We start from the raw sequence: 12553 nt of genomic DNA on the forward strand, positions 1-12553 counted from the left end.
ACTACATACCAACTGAGGGAGAGCTATATCTTAAGCCTGTGTTTAATGTGATCTATGTCTGTCATCTGCAGAGGCTGGAAAAAGATGGGTGAGGAAGGGTCTTCTGCCTGCCCAACAGGAGATGGTGGTCAGCGGGGCTCTTCCAGCCGCCCCGCTGTCTCCCTCTTGATCCCTGATGAACTTTTAAATTAGTTCATCACTTGGTGAGTTACTGACAGTGGCAGAAATGCTACTGACTCGAAAACAGAAACGCATTTCTCTGAGCCAACAAGGTAAATTAATAATATTAATCACTTACATCCTGTAAACACTTTCTAGTCAGTGGGCTCCTCCCAGTAGTAAGTACTTGTGGGGCCAAGGGCACAGACAGAAATCTGACAGTACATCGTGGATCACAGCCACAGACAAGTCACTTATTCTGAAACTGGCTGTGGAAAGCAAAAGATTATTCCAGAAAAAAAAAAAAAAATCAGGATATTATGGGGATAACGTTCCTGCTAACATGGGGGAAAATAAGCCCAGCAGACTGCAAATTGCATGAATGTGCAAATTAGCATACAAAGTCTGTAGCTATATAGGCAATATATACCAATTTGTTTTATTAAACATATATAGATATTATATATAATTAAATAACGGCAAATAATGTATAAGCTGCACATGTTCATGTGCTCAGTTGCATGCATGCAATTATAGATGCGTATGCATATATGCCTTTGTTCATGGGCTACTTCACCTCTCTGGGTGATACTCTTCTAACAACAGCTATTCTGGCTTACATTAGCCTTGAAGTGCTACAGCTGTTCGTACACTTGAAGAGATACAATTTGGGTCTCTGAAAGCATTCAAGAAAATGTGGCAAAATTTAGGAAAATTCAGACAGGTATTCATTATACCCATCCCTCCATTTTTATGAGAACCAAATTTTATAGATATAACAATCTGGCACTTTCCCATGCAGGACCGTATTTTCTGACATTCCAGTACTTGGGGAATAATGAATTTTTCTGTTCTGTCACCAACTTCAGACATTCTGTCTTTTGAATAGTAGCAGCTCAGCCTCCTAAAAAAGTATATGCTGGGCAATTTATGTTTCTTCCTCCTTGCAAATCAGGTATATTCTCCCAAGTAAAAGTAGCCAACCTTTTTGTCAGCATTAAAAAAAAGGAAAATAGCTCTTTTTTTCTTAGTAAATATTATGGAAAAATATTTTGATGGTAATTTATCATTTTTTACAATAAAAAAATAAAGTTAACGCCCCCTTAACTGTTAATCAAAACATTAAACGTTAATTAAAGAACTAAAAATAACCTGAAACTGCTCATGTTTCAGTTTTCCACTGAAAACTTTGAACATTTCTCCACTTTTTGCACACTTAGAAGGTTTTCATGGGAACTATTAATTTTAATCCTAAGAAGACTGTCTTACTGTATTTCTTTAGCTAGTTGAAACAAACTGAGTGAGCAGAACGAGTGAGGGTTATATATTGCGTTCTTTGCATGCCTCAAGTTCCTACGAAAGCTATTATCTGTAGCAAGGAAGATATTAAACCGGTATCATTCAACAGCTTCATCTTAAAATACATTTTTAAAAATGGTTTAAAAATGGATTAGACAAGTCATGATCTTTTCAATAAAATTCTGTGGAAACACTGAAGGGCCAAAGTCATGCTGTGCCCCTCTGAGGGGCAAATAAAATGTGAGTTTCTATTGCCCCAAAGTCGTGCATGGGTGCTGTGTGAGAGGGTTTGGGTAAATAGGATTCTACTGAGGTGCCGAGTTATCGGTACAAACTGCCTCCTAACTTGGGGGGTTTAAGCACGATGAAGTTATTTTTTCTAGCTTTTCTGCCTAAGCAGCAGAATGGCAGAGAACCAACGGCATAACTGGTGATAAAAGTATGTCGAGTACTTAGAATTTTTTCCATGTACACTGTCTGACCAATTTTTGGTAAAACAACTGAGGGATTTACTTATCTTAAGCAAATTACTTTTACTATAAACCCTGGCTTTTTAAAGGTGAATAAAAGGACTGCTTTGTAGGATGCAATTATTCATAATGAAAAACTATTTCTAGAGTATGATGGCACTCATCATCCATTCTATTGACTTACATGCACAGATTGGAAACAAAATGAAACCTGAGGGATCACGTGCTCTGGCGTGTTTAACAAGAACTGAATTGTTTGTATGTCTTTGCTAGACCTGTACTATTCTCAAGGAGTTGTACAGGTCTTCCTGCTCTTACATGCCTTGTTAGGATACACATTTCTGTGTGGCTCTATTTATTAAATCTGAGCTATTAAACCAGCTTTTAAAAGCTTTGCTTGTTTAGTTTAGTTTGCTAATGAGTTGTAAAAGCTAAAAAAGTTAGGCTAAGGTTGGGTTGTGTAGTAGGTCCCTCCTCTCTGGTACCCTCTGACAGCAGATGGTAGCAAGGCATCTGAGGGAATGATGAACTCTATGAACTCATAGAAAGGGACAAGCTTTTCCTTGTATTGCACTGGTCACCTGATACTGTTCCTTTAGCATGAAAAACCATGAATCATCATGCCATATTCACCTTCTGCTTGCTATCATAATTTTATAGGCTTCTGTTAAAGCCTCTCTCAGTCTCTTTTCTAGGCAGAAGAGTCCTTGTCTATTCTGTATGTCCTGATACGGAAGCTGGGATTATGTTCGCCATACTTCTGTATGTGCTTCGAGATAGAGAGATCAGAGCAGCATGCAGTTGTGAATGCAATATAGATTTTTCCAATGCCATAAAGGTGTTTTCTATATTATTCTCTAGTTCTTTTTCCCAAGTTTTTTAGCTTTGTATTTCAGAACCCATCAAAGTATACAAAACTATTTTCTCCCAAATGCATAACATTTTATTTATCAATCCTGACTTTCCTCTGCCTCATCACCATCATTAAATCCTTCTGTAATTTCTCTGAAGTCTATTTTTAATTTTACAACCCTTGGTAATTCAGTGTCACCATCAAACTTCACCACCTTACTACTTATTCTCTTTCCAGATGACTTAAGAGCATCTTTGGTAAGCTTTGTGCTTTTAATTTATTTAAAAATGAAGTTATGATTTTTTTTTAAATTCAAAACCCTTTTTGGCCTGCCTTATTCAGCTTTCACTTTCAAGTGGCTTCAGTTTATGCTCTGTTCTATTTCCTTTGTATAGAGAATCTCTTTATTTCTGATAGCCTCTTTCATCTGGCTGTTTTGCAACATCAGTCTTTTTCAGGTCTTCTTAAAGTAATACATAATAATAATAATGTATTTTCCCTCACTGAGTTTTTCTGCTCTTACTTGTTTATACCTGGCCACTGTCTTTATTTTAGATTCTCACCCTTTTTAATATTAAATACACTAGTAGGACACTTCAGTTTTTTGGTCTTGAGTATATCAGGCTTGCTGTATGGAGTGCTTGTTAGAGATATTTCGGACTGCCTGACTGTAGGTGTCCCTGTCTGCTCCAGAAAGTCACAGCGACTAAAAACATAGCGATGTTTACACGGGAATACATAAAATCTCCAATTATTACTGTGTTTTCTGTCATCATGGCCTTTATGATCTCTTTGAAACTGTCACAGTGTTACAGTCCTGGCTGTTTGTACTGTAGCTCTAATACAACATTTATCCCATCTATGAATGGGACTTCAAACCGAGATGAATCTGTATTATCCGTGGATATAACTAACTTATCTGTCTTTAGTGCATAAACATAAAACACCACCTTGAAACTATCTAATCTGCCCTTCGGAAATGATTTGTACCTTGACATTAAAGTGTTGCCCAATTATTTTTTCCCCATAGTTTCTGTTGTGCCAATTATGTAAAAAATCCTCATTTAAAGCTTGTTGTTAAACTCACCATGAATTCTGTTTGAAGTAAATGAGAACATGCAACTGCGTCTCGAAGCTGCTGCCGTGTCAGGATGCGGCCGGCTGACTGCAGGTATTCCATTGCTACTTTTTCTCGTGGGGTTGGCACAGTGACGAAAGGTTCAACACTTCCCAAACTGCTCATATCCAAAGTCAGTGAGACATTGGATCCTCGTCTGCGTTAGAAAATAATTAAAACAGTTATATCAGGTCTGTGTTACTGTGAGTCCCATACTTTTGCAGCTGATCCCGAGTTATTTATGCACCCTGACTTTCTGTATAGTCACCGGGAGACTTAGGTATGGAAAGATGGTGAGACTGGTTTCACTGGAAGCACTGGGTGGCTAGAAAACCAAGATCTTACCTATCATCCTACCTCTTAAATCTAACAACCAATGCTGCAAGAACAGTGTGCTAGGGAGCAACTATGTGGATTATTCTTAGAAGCAGAAACTGCTCCCTACATGCTACTTGATGGTTATGGATGTCAAATGTGAAAGTGATATCTTAGTAAGGCAGAAATGTTTCACAGAAAAAAAAAAAGGGACATATTTCTAAGTGATACATATAACAACCTGGAAAGAAATTCACAGTTATGTGAGCTATATGTTTCAGGATCTACTCAAATTAAATATACAGAATGGAGGGGGAAAAAGTGATAAAATCAGCAGAAATAAGTGGAAAGGCAGTGCAAACATCATGTCTACCAAGAGAGTAGACAATGTCTCATGTCAGGTGGGAGAGAAGGGAGAGGCAATAAACCACAATAAATGAGCTGCTTCCCAGGAGGAGGAATGGTCACAGACTTAGAGGGGTTATTTGGAAAGGCCAAACATCTCTTGCAGGACAATCAAATTCATCTACATTTCACATTTCTACAGGAAAATAAAGTTCGATTCAACAACACCTTTGAGCCGTGAAAATACAAATAAAGCACACTTCTGTGTGCTTGGTACGAGCCCTACTCTTTTTGTCACTTTCTCCAAACAACACTTAATAAAACTGTCCTTTTTTCATAGTTTCAACCCATCAATCAAATGTTACCTACTCAACCCTTAACTTTAGGCATATTGATTGCAATAAATCCATGCTCTGTGAATTGTGATGACTAAAGACACATTTGCAGGCATTAATCAAAGTTTTTGTGTTTACTAATCAGCAATCAGTACTGTAAGACTGTAAGATTCAGCCATCTGAACTGGGCTACAGATGCTCAGCGCGGTGTAAAGGTCTCTAACATTTACCAAGCAGCTATGCACATATAGAGCTATGACAATGCAAGTTTTGCTCCTACCTCTGCCCATTATCATCTCTCTGTTACTGCAGGCTTACAGGGGAGTGCTTTAAGCCCTTAGTTGCTCCACCATGCTCAGATATACACAACCACAACTTAAGATCTCTGTCTCAAGCCTCTCCTAATAGTCACCCTGTCAGATCAGAACACAACTCTACACCTTGCCCATTTTAAAGATCACGTATGCCAGTGACTAACCATTTACTGGTTAATCCGTTATTCGGTGACTCCAGTTTCCCTGCTAGAACTCTGCGTGGCTGGGTGCATTTCGGATCGGCAGGAGAACTCCCGCTGGGCCAGTGCCACCGCACACCCCTCTGGGCACTGGGATGTTAAGATACAACTGTCCCTGTTACAGTAATACCACATATTATCATATATATCATACTGACATCATCAGACGGTATCTGTGAGTCAAGGGCTATTAATATTGGGGGAATGCTTTCCTCCAGTCTGCAGCAAAAGTTGTCTGTGTTAATACTTGCTTTTTACTGGCCCACAGGTATTTGTATGCACACATACTTGAGCAAAGTACTTGTCTTTCCAGACACTGTGACTCCTTACTTAGTGCTGGTGTTGCTATTCTGTTTTCTGACCTTTTTCTGCCACCTAAATAAGTAGTCTTAGGGTTTATTGCTTACTTGTTTGTTTGTAACCACATGAACACAACCCTTTTTTTTTGTTCTGACACAACTTTGATGCACTTCCCTTCCTCTTATACACATCAGCTGATCCTTCAGTATTTATATTTTAAATTAAACTGTTTCTACCATGTCAGTCTATAAAAGTAGAAATGACTTCAGTCACTCACCTGTTACTTAGCAAAAAACAACGCAACAATGCCCAAGAGACAAGACCACCTGGTAGAATCGGTGAACCCCGCATTGTGCCGTAGTGTCCGTGAGCCTCTTTCAGCTCAGGTGATGGGTGGGCGATAGCAAGAGCTCTGCTGCCCAGGGCCGCAGATGGGAACAGTGAGTCAGCGGCAGAAGGAGAGGTGGGAGAGGCAAGAGGGAGCCGAGGCGGCCGCAGGCAGCTGGCTGCCTCCCTGGGTAGCTGGGGACAATTTCTGTTGGCAGGGGGAAGTAGGTGGGCTATGGTTCTGCTGATTTTGCTCAGGGGTAGGCAGAAGCAAAGTAGCATCCTGAGCAGAAATGACTAGTAACTGATACATGCGTAGGCTACTAGTAGTGCTCTGTGGCTCACTACGCACCATGCATCGTCACGAAGCCCCAGCCGGCGGTACCAGTGCTCATACCCAAATCCAGAGCCCTGACAGCATGGGAGATGGGGACCCCGCCAGCCGGCTGTGGTGGTCGTTCTCTGCTGGACCCTGCGGCAGGGTCCTGGCTCACATCCCCATCCCAGTTCCCCGGGGACTGCCCCCAGCCACGGGGGAAGGCAGGCCCCCAGCTCCACGCCGCTTCTCAAGGAAAACATCCTGTTAGACAGCTTTCTCACAAAAACCCTCTTGTGAAAGCACCTCTTCTGAGCACGACTAGCAATTTATTCCACGGAAAAAGGCAGTTCCCTCAAACAGGTGGCTCCGAGAGTGTACATCGCACATCCGATCTTTTGAAAACAACCCAGAAATCTGCAGAAGAGGTGTGCAATGAACCTCTCCAAAACTGTTTAGGCCACCTTTGGTTGACAAATGGGTAGTGATTTAGACCTAGACATACTTCTGGGAGCGCTTACTGAGATTTCCTAATACAGAGGAAAAGTATTCGCATTGTTCAGTAACAAAGTACAGTGAAAATGTTAATATTTTCTTTGGCTTTTACATTGTTATAACTGACAGACTTGGCAAAAAGGCTGTTTCCTTTTTCACAACAACAAAAAATATACCTGATCTAATTATAACTTAATATAATTTACAGCTTTTACCATTTATGGGGATTATTGACGAATACCGGTGTTGAGAATCAAATAACTTACTCTGGAAAGAAGAAATAGTGTTGAGCTGCATATTTAACACATTAAAAGCTACACATTGAATAAAAACTGAATATAGGGCAGAAAATAATTACCTGAAGGACAGAGGTCTTTTATAGAAAGTCCGTAAGAGTGTACGCAATAGATAACAGCTCTAAAGGTAATTCTTCCATAAAAAGAGGCATCTCAAAGAACACTTTTGAAAAAGTATGCTTCAGGTAATAAAAAGATTTTAATAATGTTTACATTAGCAATACTAACTATTGCCAATATTAACACTAATCATGCAGACTTCTTTATTGCATTCAACACCACGCTGAGGAACGGGGCTGAAAACAGGGCATATTGCCCTGATTCTTCACTTTCTGTACAAGACAGCAGAAAGGAAGATTTCTCTTCTCTTTTACTACCTGTGTGAAAAGAGGTGAGGTAGTGAGCCCACCTTTTCCCAGCTTATTGGAGGGTCTGGCCACAAAGCAAGGAGGTACCACCTAAAACAAAGCCCATTTTTGGTAACTATCCAACAGGTTTTGAATAAAGAAATCACAATCAGACCAGTGACACTTCATTTTTCTTGGAGAGAGAGACATATATTATCTATTTCCTGACTACGTACAGGTACCTTGCCACTTCAAATTAGAGAGAAGGAGCTATACACATGGGTTTTCCCTTATTTCTGAATAATTACAACCTTTTTAACGTTCTAAATAACTCTATATTATTTATGTTCCTCACATTAATAGTCTGGGCCAAATTAGAGAAGATATTGTTACGATACACCTACCCCAGCATCCCCTGGAGGTTGTGTCTTGATGGGGAAGAGCATTACGTGAGGAATCTGAGGAATTGTAAACATTCGTGACAACATTACATTAAAATCAGCATGAGACTAACTCTTCCAAAGTTCCACCAGCTGGGACAGCCACCTCAGCACTGGGTACGTGAGTAAGTGCAATCAGGAAACCACTTGTGTCTGTGTATTGTCTAGTATCCCAGAGGGGAGTCTTACTACATACTTACAACCCTCTTTTCAGTTGGGTAATAGGAACAAGTCCACTGATGAGAATCCACTGGAGTATTTTTAATAATACATTTATAGAAGCAGATTTTATTACAGACCATGATAAAAAAAAAAAAAAGATTAATGCAATGTTTGTTTGAAAACTCTCAAAAGGAAGCTCCACCTGTCCACCTGGAAGGGACACCAGGTTACTAAAGCCTGTTAATCATTAGTGAGGTCATTTCCAGGTCTTCCCTGCCTCTAAAATTAAGCCATAGTGGTGATTATGAAAATCCAATTACCCAACATGTTTTTCCAGTTGTTTATTTAAGCTGGGTAATTTCTTTAAATACACATTCCCATGTTTATTCAGCACTCCTGAAAAATGCAACGCCCAGATTCCCGGTCCTGGGCTTTTCACTCTCTCTAGTGGATTTGGAAGCAGCGATGATGGCTGCTGCCCTCCAAGAGCCATTGCCCTCCGACCCCGGCATTGCAGAGGCGGGCGGCGCTTCCTTCTGCGCCCTCGTCCCTTCGCGGAGCTGCTGCATGGCCGACGCGGGAGCTGTGTCAGCCCTGCCCGTGGAAGGAAGCCGTTAATTAGTGGGAAGAGCAGCGCTGGCTGCAGCTGCTGGGGAGGGAGTTTGCTTTGGGTCCTCCAATGCCACTTGTACCAGGGGATGCTCTGCAGGGCTCCTCTCCCGGGGTTTTACTGCAGGGATGACAGGCAAAACACCACGATTCCCCTGTGCGTTTTATTTCTCTACTTCTCATAGACTAGGTCTAGGCATGGGTCTTGATTCTCTTCCCTTGCTGGTCCATCTCATCAGCGCATGCACTGAACTCAGGTGGGGTTTGCGCTGCTGCAATTGCGCTGGGAGAGCACAATTAGGCAGCTGGTTTCCACCACCTACTACCTTACCGGTGCCAGACTTCACCTGCCTATCTAGTTTTATGTTTCGTTAGAGTAATTCAAAGGAAAGCAAAAAAATCTGTAAAAAAGGACAATGGAAAAAAATACAGTTCTCAGCTTTCCTGCTACTTTTAGCAAAATAGCTAAGGGAAAACATGGTCATGTAGATGAACAAATGTGATATGTAAAGGTGTGGTGGGGTGTGAAAAGCCCAGAAAATCAGAAAAGGACATAATGTTGTTGTTACTAATCCAATTTTTTGATATAAACTAAATAAAAATAGGATGCTGCATAACTCCCATTGACTTCATCATGAAAAATCAGTGTTGAGAAAAGAAAAAGTAGAAAAGCAGAAATACAGAGGGGTTAAAATAATCTTTGCAAAGGACTGAACATACTGCCGTTTTCTTTCAGCCTTGGGCAAACAGTAACACAGATCATCTAATACACGACTGAGACATTTCTTCACAAATCCAGATTTATAATATTCATTACAGTCAGTCCTCAGAAGGTTAAGAGATGAATCTCATTTGAAGTGAAATATGATTTGATAAATTTTAAAGTAACATTCACGGTAGTGTTAAATAGTTGCTTCTAGCAAGCATAAGAACAGTTTATGTATTTTTCAGAAATGCTTATATATGATTCTTGCTCTGCACATGCTAGGCTGAAATATGTATCACCATCTTGTACTGCTTATATTACTGGATGTCTTGGGAAAGTAGGGCTGAATGGGAGTATGGTTACATTAATGGGTGGGGTAATCTCTCAGTTTTTTTCTAACCACCAGCATACTACCTCAAACAAGTCTTCTAAGCATGTGGTAAAACTCCATTATTGACCACCCAAACTTGAAAAAAGAAGATTCATTTTCTTCCTAGGTCTACATTATTTTCTTGGAAATGCAGAGCTCATAAATTTCATTTTTCTGCTGTGCAGCAGCACATATTAGAGAATATTCTGACGGAAAATCCCACAAGTTCCGATAATACACAATATCCATTAATGTAATTATCCTCTTATTTACTCTTACTTTCAACAAAGATCAATCAATATCATCAGTACTGGTTTGAGAAAATAATGAATAAAACATTCATTATGTAACTATGCGAATGTCATCCTAACAAATAAATATTTGCACACAGTACTTATTGCATATAATGTACTTTTTATTTTTACACCTCCAGGTGCCCTATGAAGCACTGTTATATAGATGCTATGCTTGGCAGATCCGTCATGATAACTCAATGTCCCAAATGATCTCTGCTTTGCTTACTAACAATTCTGGGTTGCCACTGGTTTTCACTGGAACAAGTGCTGTAACTTTTAGGAACCCACCCAGACCTGGGGTTATTGACACTTTTAAACAAACCAAACCTACATTACACCCAAACTGAAGCAGTCGAAGCTGCAATCAACCAGGTAACAAAGCCAAAGAAGAATGGGACTAAAACCCAAGGTTCCCTAAATCTATGTCATTTCTAAAGTTACTTTAAGCAATTTTGCAAACAATTGTCACAGGTACTCTTCTCTAAAGGAAATTACTCTGCAACTGATTTCAAGATTCAGCATTATTTACATCAAGCATTTACTTAAAAAAAACAGCAGAGGAATACAAACTGATATTGACAGAAAATCTGTTAACTATGAATATAAAATGACTGATTGACTTTGCATTAAAGGACAATATGCATTATGGCCAGTCTAAACTGATACAGCCCGACACCCCGAAGGACCCTTTCCACTCAGCTCATGTTTGATCATTTTGCAGTAACTTTGCTACACATGAAAATGAAAAACGCAAGAGCAGAGCTCCACCTTCAGCACTTGGGTGTGCAGGGGGTCAAAACTTGATCTTCCTCCCTCTCCTGCTCTCCCCTGACATACCAGTGCTACTTAAAGTACCAGAAGTTACCTGCTGACCTCCTATTGTGCCTAGGAACGGTGGATCCCTCTTTTTTCTATAGGTTCCTGGCATCGTTTCCAAAGCCTTATTTGTCTCGCAGATTAACCTTCCTCTCGATCTGATTATTCCTCTCCACAGAGGAGATCCTGGACAGACAGGCCGATATTAGCCCGATGTTTCCACAAGCATGCTTAGCGATTCAATCGTTAATATTACTGATATTTATAGTATTTCTACTCTGCCTCACAGTCACCTGCACCTGAGACGAATCCTGTAGCCATTTGTGTGGGCGTCCCAGTGTCAGCAACCAGAGGACCTCATTTACAGAGCAGAGAGAGTAATCTGGATACAACACTGACGCTAATACCTATCATTAGAAAGCCATAGATGGAAGATATGTTAGCTCAGGACTATCAGGGAGGCAATAGGATGAAGTATGCTGATCCTATGCGTCTTGGAAAGAGCATCTGCCATTTCTGCTCATGCTTGCCCTCCTCATAGTATTCTGGTGTTGCATTATTATTTTTTTCCCACTTATTCATCACTTGAAAAAACTGATGCTTCCTGCCTCTCACTCTGAGGAAGGGGTCTGGAAGTGATGACAGCAGGCTGTATGCCCACTGAAAGGAGAAGAGGAGGGATATATGGCTGCTGTGAGGCAAGACTTCCAATCCTCTGCAGCTTCCTAGCTACAAGAAACCTCTTGGCTGCACCTGGCAGCATCCTCCAGCCCTCTCCGAGCCCACAGAAATGGATCAGGAGCCTCAGCTATAAAGTTTAAATAGCTTTTTCTGGAAAGCGGAGGCACTTCATGTTCTCTCCAGAGGGTCTGATTTTGTTCCCACAGCCACGAGCGAGAGCAGGCCAATACCTCCAGCACTAAATTGCACACAATTCTCAGGATCTGCTCACAGCTCAGCATGTCAAAATGAACTGAGGAAACAGTTTTGACAAGTACTTCTGGACTGAGTTTTAAGCAATCAGTATCTGGTTAGGACAGGAATGGCTCAATATCCTGTAGAGGAAAACAGCTGACATGAGAGTAGTTTCAACTCTCCCTCTTTTAATCATGCTTTCTAATGTACTGCCAATTCACTCCTGTTCTGCCCTCGATAAGGCTACGCCGCTCAGCTACGGGAACTGACTGTTCAAAAATGCAAAGCTTATACAACCTCCCATCTTTTCCTGTAGATTATTTCTACAATCAAATTGCATTTTGTCACGCAAACTTCTCTCTCCAATAAAATTTGAGCGGTAACATAAAGCTCTATTTCTGATACATATTCACATATATGTGTTTTCAGCACAGTGAAAACTGAGTTCAATGTTCAGAAGTAAAAATAAATGAAGATGCTAATTCGTTCTGCTTATTTGAGCTGTTTTTTCAAAGAGCTGAATAAATGTTTACTAATTTATGGTTAATTGGCTTTAGATGGCAGAGCTTTAATTGAATGCAGTCTTGTTTATTGCTACTATTATCTGCTTGCATTGCAGCATTGCTCTGTTTCATAGTGGAGGCCTCACTGCACAAACATACTGGGTGACCTGTTCTCTCTCCGATTAATGCACACGGTAATTTAAACCAAGCTACAAGGAATATAAAAAAAAGGATTAAAAGAGTAGGGA

General features: G+C 40.4%; 1 protein-coding gene across 1 annotated transcript in view; it reads right to left on the reverse strand.

The window, feature by feature from the left end:
* PTPRR (protein tyrosine phosphatase, receptor type, R) overlaps positions 1 to 12553 on the reverse strand; it is a 76012-nt gene that overhangs the window by 31403 nt on the left and 32056 nt on the right. The window contains exon 5 of the mRNA XM_009710126.1: positions 3869 to 4055. Coding sequence (XP_009708428.1) covers positions 3869 to 4055 — 187 coding nt within the window. The remainder of the gene's footprint in view (positions 1 to 3868; positions 4056 to 12553) is intronic.

Source organism: Cariama cristata, unplaced genomic scaffold (assembly GCF_000690535.1).
Source record: "Cariama cristata isolate BGI_N322 unplaced genomic scaffold, ASM69053v1 scaffold191, whole genome shotgun sequence".
Lineage (NCBI taxonomy): Eukaryota > Metazoa > Chordata > Aves > Cariamiformes > Cariamidae > Cariama > Cariama cristata.